This window comes from Haematobia irritans, unplaced genomic scaffold (assembly GCF_050003625.1).
Source record: "Haematobia irritans isolate KBUSLIRL unplaced genomic scaffold, ASM5000362v1 scaffold_28, whole genome shotgun sequence".
NCBI lineage: Eukaryota > Metazoa > Arthropoda > Insecta > Diptera > Muscidae > Haematobia > Haematobia irritans.
The window spans coordinates 60,695-70,000 of record NW_027445787.1 but is presented as its reverse complement, the minus strand read 5'-3'; the positions used below and the strand labels follow the sequence as shown (position 1 = coordinate 70,000).

Sequence of the window (9,306 nt, the reverse complement as noted above, 5' to 3'; positions counted from 1 at the left end):
TAAAATTTGCAAAATCTCATCGGTTCTTTATTTGAAACGTTAGATTGGTCCATGACATTTACTTTTTGAAGATAATTTCATTTAAATGTTGACCGCGGCTGCGTCTTAGGTGGTCCATTCGGAAAGTCCAATTTTGGGCAACTTTTTCGAGCATTTCGGCCGGAATAGCCCGAATTTCTTCGGAAATGTTGTCTTCCAAAGCTGGAATAGTTGCTGGCTTATTTCTGTAGACTTTAGACTTGACGTAGCCCCACAAAAAATAGTCTAAAGGCGTCAAATCGCATGATCTTGGTGGCCAACTTACCGGTCCATTTCTTGAGATGAATTGTTCTCCGAAGTTTTCCCTCAAAATGGCCATAGAATCGCGAGCTGTGTGGCATGTAGCGCCATCTTGTTGAAACCACATGTCAACCAAGTTCAGTTCTTCCATTTTTGGCAACAAAAAGTTTGTTAGCATCGAACGATAGCGATCGCCATTCACCGTAACGTTGCGTCCAACAGCATCTTTGAAAAAATACGGTCCAATGATTCCACCAGCGTACAAACCACACCAAACAGTGCATTTTTCGGGATGCATGGGCAGTTCTTGAACGGCTTCTGGTTGCTCTTCACTCCAAATGCGGCAATTTTGCTTATTTACGTAGCCATTCAACCAGAAATGAGCCTCATCGTAAAGCGCGAAACACATTTCGAACCGAACACTGATTTTGGAAATAAAATTCAATGATTTGCAAGCGTTGCTCGTTAGTAAGTCTATTCATTATGAAATGTCAAAGCATACTGAGCATCTTTCTCTTTGACACCATGTCTGAAATCCCACGTGATCTGTCAAATACTAATGCATGAAAATCCTAACCTCAAAAGAATCACCCTTTAGTACTATAGTCAAGTGTGGCAAATTTTATTGAAATCGGTTCAGATTTAGATATAGCTCCCATATATATCTTTCGCCCGATATGGACTAATACGGTCCCAGAAGCCAGAGTTTTACCCCAATTTGCTTGAAATTTTGCACAAGGATTAGAATTAGCATTGTAGCTATGCGCGCCAAATTTGGTTGAAATCGGTTCAGATTTAGATATAGCTCCCATATATAGCTTTCGCCCGATTCACACTCATATGACCACAGAGGCCAATTTTTAACTCCGATTTAGTTAAAATTTTGCACAGGAAGTAGAATTAGCATTGTTGCTATGCGTGCCAAATTTGGTTGAAATCGGTTCAGATTTAGATATAGCTCCCATATATAGCTTTCGCCCGATTTACATTCATATGACCACAGAGACCAATTTTTAACTCCGATTTAGTTGAAATTTCGCACAGGGAGTAGAATTAGCATTGTTGCTATGCGTGCCAAATTTGGTTGAAATCGGTTCAGATTTAGATATAGCTCCCATATATATGTTTTTCTGATTTTGGCAAAAATGGTCAAAATACCAACATTTTCCTTGCAAAATCGCCACTGCTTAGTCGAAAAGTTGTAAAAATGACTCTAATTTTCCTTAACTTTTAATACATATATATCGAGCGATAAATCATAAATAAACTTTTTCGAAGTTTCCTTAAAATTGTTTCAGATTTAAACGTTTCCCATATTTGTTTACTAACATTGTGTTCCACCCTAGTGCATTAGCCGACTTAAATTTTGAGTCTATAGATTTTGTAGAAGTCTATCAAATTCTTCCAGATCGAGTGATATTTAAATGTATGTATTTGGGATAAACCTTTATATATAGCCCCCAACACATTTGACGGATGTGATATGGTATCGAAAATTTAGATCGACAAAGTGGTGCAGGGTATAATATAGTCGGCACCGCCCGACTTTAGACTTTCCTTACTTGTTAACTCTGTTGCAGTTCACGCGACTCTTTAAAATTAGTTAAAAATTTTACTTAAAGTGGTGTACTCCGATATAGTTTGATATTACAAAGATTTGGTAATTTTTTCGTGCCAGTGACGAAATTCCATATATCAAATTTAAGCGACCTTGAGTGTCCATTTCTGAGAGGTTTCACTGTAGTATGTAAAAGTTTTTCTATTCTATGTAAACGTCCATAAATTAAACAAAAACAAATTTCATATTCATATTTTTTTGTGTATTTTGATTAAAAACAATTATAAAATTTTCAGTAAAAACATTTTTAAAATTTTTTTTATTTATTATTTTTAGATTATACTAATTTCTTAAAATTTACTAATTTAAACAAATTAACAACAAATACATTGACAAAATAATAAACTTTTAAATCTATGATTAAAAACAATTATAAAATGTTCAGTGAAAACATTGTTTCAAATTTAATTAATTTTTTTCTTTTTAGCTTTTAATTTTTTTTGCAAATAACACTAGTTTACACTGAAAATGTACATTTGATAAGAGGTGTCTTTTCTTATGTATTTTGATCTGCTGAATTCGAAAAAATGTTACAAAAATTATGGAAGAGTTTTTGAGATATGCCGTTATTTTTAGTTTTTAACCCACCACCAAAGGATGGGGGTATATTAACTTTGTCATTCCGTTTGTAACACATCGAAATATTGCTCTAAGGTTGGCTGATAAGTCTCCGGTATAACAAAGAAAAACATATTTTTGTTGTCAAAATTCGTTTTTATAGTTCCCTTCAAGAGCGATACAACGATTATAACGACCTTCCAATTTTTCCATTTTGGTAGTACTCCTTCAGTTTTGCCTCAAAATAGGCCTCAGTTTCGGCGATCACCTTCCAATTTTTTGATACCATTTTGGTAGTACTCCTTCGGTTTTGCCTCAAAATAGGCCTCAGTTGTCTTGGTGGAACAACATTTTTTTCTTCTTAATATGGGGCCGTTTTGCCGCGATTTCGACCTTTAAACGCTCCAATAACGCCATATAATAGTCACTGTTGATGGTTTTTCCCTTCTCAAGATAATCGATAAAAATTATTCCATGCGCATCCCAAAAAACAGAGGCCATTACTTTGCCAGCGGACTTTTGAGTCTTTCCACGCTTCGGAGACGGTTCACCGGTCGCTGTCCAATCAGCCGACTGTCGATTGGACTCAAGAGTGTAGTGATGGAGCCATGATTCATCCATTGTCATATATCGACGGAAAAACTCGGGTGTATTACGAGTTAACTGCTGAAAACACCGCTCAGAATCATCAACACGTTGTCGTTTTTGGTCAAATGTGAGCTCGCGCGGCACACATTTTGCACAGAGCTTCCGCATATCCAAATATTGATGAATGATATGACCAACACGTTCCTTTGATATCTTTAAGGCCTCTGCTATCTCGATCAACTTCATTTTACGGTCATTCAAAATCAGATTGTGGATTTTTTTGATGTTTTCGTCGGTAACCACCTCTTTCGGGCGTCCTCCCGTGCTCATGTCACCACGCTTGAATTTTGCATACCAATCAATTATTGTTGATTTCCCTGGGGCAGAGTCCGGAAACTCATTATCAAGCCAAGTTTTGCTTCCACCGTATTTTTTCCCTTCAGAAAACAGTATTTTATCAAAACACGAAATTCTTTTTTTTTCCATTTTTTTTCACAATAACAAAAGTTGCTTCACAAAAGACGCTCTATCTCACAAACTAATTGACTTACAGACGTCAAATTTTGACACGAATCATTTGAAGATTGGTACTATATAAAAATAATATGCATTTAATACTAGCGACGCCATCTATGTGTCAGACCGGGGACTTATCAGCCAACCCCATAAAGTGGGGAAATTCCGAGTCGATATAAGCCTGTTCGTCCGTCCGACTGTTTAAATCACGCTAACTTCCGAACGAAACAAGCCATCGACTTGAAACTTGGCACAAATAGTTGTTATTGATGTAGGTCAGATGGTATTGCAATGGGCCATATCGGACCACTTTTACGTATATAAACCGATCCCTACATTTGGCCTCCGGAGCCTCTGTGGGGAGCAAAATTCATCCGATCCAGTTGAAATTTGGTACTTGGTGTTAGTATATGGTCTCTAATAACCATGCAAAAATTGGTCCATATCGGTCCATAATTATATAGCCCCAGATTTGATCTCCAGAGCCTCTTGAAGGAGCAAAATTCATCCGATCCTATTGAAATTTGATACGTGCTGTTAGTATATGGTCTTTAATAATCATACAAAAAAGTGGTATATATCGGTTCATAATTATATATAGCCCCCATATAAACCGATCCCAAGATTTGACCTCCGGAGCCTCTTGAAGGAGCAAAATTCATTCGATCCGGCTGAAATCTGGTACGTGGTGTTAGTATATGGTCTCTAATAACCATGCAAAAATTGGTTCATATCGGTCTATAATTATATATAGCCCCCATATAAACCGATCCCCAGATTTGACCTCCGGAGCCTGTTGAAGGAGCAAAATTCATCTGGTCCGGCTGAAATTTGGTACATGGTGTTGGTATATTGTCTCTAATAACCATGCAAAAATTGGTCCGTATCGGTCCATATTTATATATAGCCCCCATATAAATCGATACCCAGATTTGACCATCGGTGCCTTTTGGAGATGCAAAATTCATCCGATTTGGTTGCAATTTGGTACATTGTGCTAGTATATGGCCAAAAATTGGTCCATATCGTTCTATAGTTATATATAGCCGCTGGCCAATCACACAAAGATTGATCCAAATCGCCAAAACTAATCCACCAAAATTTTATGTCTATACAAAACTTTTTCAAAATTTTATTACTGTAGAAAGTTTTGTCAAAATTCTATTTCTATAGAAAATTTTGTCAAACTGAATTATATACGTATTTAATCGGCCTTTTTATACCCACCACCATAGAATGGTGAAGGGGGTATAATAAGTTTGTCATTCCGTTTGTAACACATCGAAATGTCAATTTCCGACTATATAAAGTATATATATTCTTGATCAGGGAGAAATTCTAAGACGATATAACGATGTCCGTCTGTCCGTCTGTCTGTCCGTCTGGCTGTCTGTCTGTTGTAATCACTCTACAGTCTTCAATAATGAAGCAATCGTGCTGAAAGTTTGCACAAACTCGTCTTTTGTTTGCAGGCAGGTCAAGTTCGAAGATGGGCTATATCGGTCCAGGTTTTGATATAGTCCCCATATAAACCGACCTCCCGATTTGGAGTCTTGGGCTTATAGAAATCCTAGTTTTTATCCAATTTGCCTGAAATTTGAAATCTAGAGGTATTTTATGACCATAAAGAGGTGTGCCAAAAATGGTGAGTATTGGTCCATGTTTTGGTATAGCCCCCATATAGATCGATCTCCCGATTTTATTTCTTGGGCTTACAGAAACCGTAGTTTTTATTCAATTTACCTGAAATTGGAAATCTAGAGGTATTTTCAGGCCATAAAGAGGTGAGCTGAAAACGGTGAGTATCGGTCCATATTTTAGTATAGCCCCCTAAGAACGATCTCCCGATTTAACTCCTTGGGTTTCTAGAAACCGTAGTTTTTATCCGATTTGCCTGAAATTGTAAATATTCTGGTATTTTAGGCTCACAAAAACGTGTATCGGAATAAGTTTTTATCGGTCCATTTGGTAATGTCTCCATATAGACCGACTTCACTTTTTGAGGGCGCACTGATCATGAAAATTGCTTGAAACTCAATGTAAAATTTCCTGATTTTACTTCTCGGGTGAAAATCTACAGATTTAAGATTTCAAATCAAGACGTTATTTTATAATTTTCTTGCACACTTACAAGAGATGTTTATGACTCCTCTAGAACTCAAACAAAAATGGTTCTTATAAATCCAGAATCTGATATAGTCCTCATAGGTAAAATCTTTAAATTTATCTTCGGGAAGTGTCCTCAAGTCCTCAAGGCCTCCTGAAATTTCAAAGGAAACCCTAATATTTGGTTCATGGTGGTGGGTATTTAAGATTCGGCCCGGCCGAATTTAGTGCTGTATATACTTGTTTTATTTAATATATACTCCGCATGGACTGACTTACAATTTAGAAGACGATGTTAAGAAGTTTTAAAATACGCTGTCATCGGCCCAAGTAATTTGATTGTGGATGAAAGTCTTTAGTAGAAGTTTCTACGCAATCCATGGTGGAGGGAACATAAGATTCGTCCTGGCCGAACTTACGGCCGTATATACTTGTTCGCTCTTTTTTTACTAAACAAATTATATTTCGAGTTAGAAATGTCCGATTATATCTTTGGTGACGAATAATTGTGTATAATTGGATCTGTGATAAGTTAAGTGGTTCAAAAACTATCGAGGGCAAATTTTCAAAAAAATCATGTTTTACAGTGACCCTTTTCCGCCGGAAAAGTACAAACCATTTAAAAAAACTTCCGGTTTTTCTTCGTCATTTCAATACTTTTCATTTAAGTATCAACAATGATATAATCGGACATTTCTAACTCGAAATATAATTTGTTTAGTGAAAAAGAGCGAAAACCTAAAAGTATCGGAATATCTCAAAAACTGTTTCATAAAAAAAATAAAAAATGTTTTCGAATTCAGCTGATCAAAGTACATAAGAAAAGTCACATGGAATCAAATGTCCATTTAAAAAAATATTTTATAAACTAGTGTTATTGACACTTTTTTTGAATTCTTTACTTTCGCTAATTAAAATCGTAGTAATATAGCTAATAAAAAAATAAATTAGTATATACATATCTATTATTCAAATATTTATTATTATATATTATCAAATATTTATTATATACTAGTGTAACCCGGCCCGCTTCGCTGCGCCTTCCGAAGTGTTTTTGTAGGAACATTTTGCGTTAACTTAGTCAACCATATCCTTCGTGCTGAAAACAAATTCGAAAAGATTTGAATTCTTTCAAACAAATCGGACTACTTGCTTTTTCATTTATAGATACAAATACGGCGGATATGCATATGTAAAACGGTTCGTCTTAAAAAATGTCGAGGAGAGGGTGTACCCTTTCCTCAAAATTTTTTAAATAATGTTCTGTATTCAAATAATGTTCTGTATTCAATCTTCTATATTTCTTGTGAATTTTAAGTGTGGAAATGTATCCTTCTCCTCAACATATCTGAAAATTAAGCACTATATTATAATAACATACAAAGAATTACTGTTTCCAATTCAATAAATCGGAAAAAGCAAAAGTAGTAAAAAATTTTACCACATTAACATTTGATAAAATGTGGGAAAATGATGCACCCTCTACGTTGGCTGCCAATTTCATGTAAATTTAAGTTCTTTACTAAAAAGAAGTCTGTGCAGAAATCATAAAATTATGTACCGAGTTCCCATTTACGGACAACCCTCTACTTTCAATTTAAGAAAAAAAAAAACGGACAAAAGGGAACCCTCTCCCCACCTTCGCTCCACTCCGACCTGATATCGGACTATGACGTACCCCTATATTAATTTCACAACTACTCAATGGTCCCTATAAATTCTATCGAAGTAAATCGACAAAGTTTATTCAAATTTTCCCCTTCCCCAACCAGATATCGAAAAATCATATACTAATTTAAAAATTATGTATAAATTTAATCACCTCTATTCTATTGGTCTATTGTTTTAAAGGGACGTCACTTTCCCCGATACAATATCGACAAACACCGTAGTGAATAGCACCCCTAACCTTCCCTGAAAATTCTTGAAACTTTCCTTCAAGTGTGGGGCAAGGAAGGTTGCCCCTTCGTTCATAACCTTCCACCGCCTTTGTAAATTTCAAGAAAACTTAATAATTTCCCCCTCGACCAAATGTCGAAAAGTGATGTAGCGTACCTTTTGTAAACGTCTCAGAAAATGTCAAGCAAATTATAAGCCTAAAGGGGCGGCCTCTCTTTCGTCCAAATATCACAAAATCAGGTATCAACTATTAATATCGTAACCTCTCCCCAGTCCTGTGTAAATTTCAAGTAACTCGGTAAAGTTAAATTGTTTCTCTGTATGTACTTAAGAGAAGCGGATGTCTCCCTATGCCCTTTTATTTTTATTAAAAAATCAGGAACCTTATATAAATTTCATAACCTCACCCATTTTTTCCGTAAAATTTCAGTCGGGGGAGTTTAGTTTTGTTTTCACTGTACTTAAAAAAAAAAAAGTCGGGCAAAGGTGGTCCCCCTCCCCGACCAAATATCGAAAAATAATGTAGTGGATTTTTGTCTAGATGGCAACATTCAAGCAAATCGCATAATTTTGTTCCAAGTTTCAAAAAGTAGGGCAAGGACCACATATGAAATCATCAGGTACCCCATATTAATTCCATAACCTCACCGCATGTTCTCTGTAAATCTCAAATAATTTAGAGAATTTTAGTTTTTTCACTGTACATTAAAAAAAATCGAACAAAGGGGAGATCCCCCTCCGCCAACAAATATCGAAATATAAAGTAGCGGATCTTTATCTAGATGCCAACCCCAACCTTCAATGAAAATTTCAAGCAAATCGGTCAACTTTGGTTCAATTTTCAAAAAGTCGGACAAAGGGGAGGTCCCCCTCCGCGACCAGGTGTCCAAAAATGAGGTACCCTATTTTCACCACATGAACGCCCCCTACGATCTCTGAAAGTTTCAATTAAATCGGTTCAGCCGTTTCGGAGCCAACTCGGTACATACAAACAAACAAACAAACAAACAAATAAACAAACATAGATTGAATTTTAATATATAGATTTAAATATTTATTTTATTTTATATTTATTATTCAAATATTTTTATGTTTAAAATTATTTCAGCACCGAATTTGATATAAGTGCATTTAAATATGTTGACGACTATAATAACAACGTTCGCTTATGCTGCGATTTGGCAATTAAATCGCGCGATGTTCTATTCAATGAGGATCCATCAACAATTCCCCTTGCTAAAGTCCTTATTAAAATGTAAGTTTATTTATTACATAACATTTTTATCAACTGGTAACATTTTGTTTTTTTTTTATTTTAGAAAAAAACTGTTATATGGCCTGTTTGTCTTCTTTATGGTCTACAACATTTATAATAGTTTTTTTAAATCCAATTCTAACGCAGTGAAAATTTGATAATTTAAATTTGTAAATAAAATGTTATGAAATTAAATTATTATAAAACATTGTATGAATTTTATAAAAATTATAAAGTATGTGAACAAAATAAAATAAATAAACCGTAAGTATACCCGAGGCAACGCTTCCCCGCATAGTGGTTCCAAACCACTTTTTTTTCCTTTAAAATAATTCTTTAACTTTTGAATGGATAAAGATATCAAAATTTTGTATAAAAATTGAGGTGTTTTCCTACAAGTTTGCAATTTTGTGGTTTCTATGTTCTGTAGAAAACAACAACACTGTTTTTGCAACAACAGGAACAATTTTATTTATTTCTACTGACA

The 9,306-nt window shown here is 35.1% G+C and overlaps 1 protein-coding gene across 1 annotated transcript in view; it reads left to right on the top strand.

Annotated features, from left to right (window-relative positions):
* LOC142242516 (uncharacterized) overlaps positions 1-9,025 on the top strand; it is a 12,547-nt gene extending 3,522 nt beyond the window's left edge. The window contains exons 2-3 of the mRNA XM_075314104.1: positions 8,673-8,819; positions 8,884-9,025. Of these exons, the coding sequence (XP_075170219.1) occupies positions 8,673-8,819; positions 8,884-8,977 (241 nt within the window). The 3' untranslated portion in view covers positions 8,978-9,025. The remainder of the gene's footprint in view (positions 1-8,672; positions 8,820-8,883) is intronic.
* The last annotated feature ends 281 nt before the right edge of the window (positions 9,026-9,306 follow it).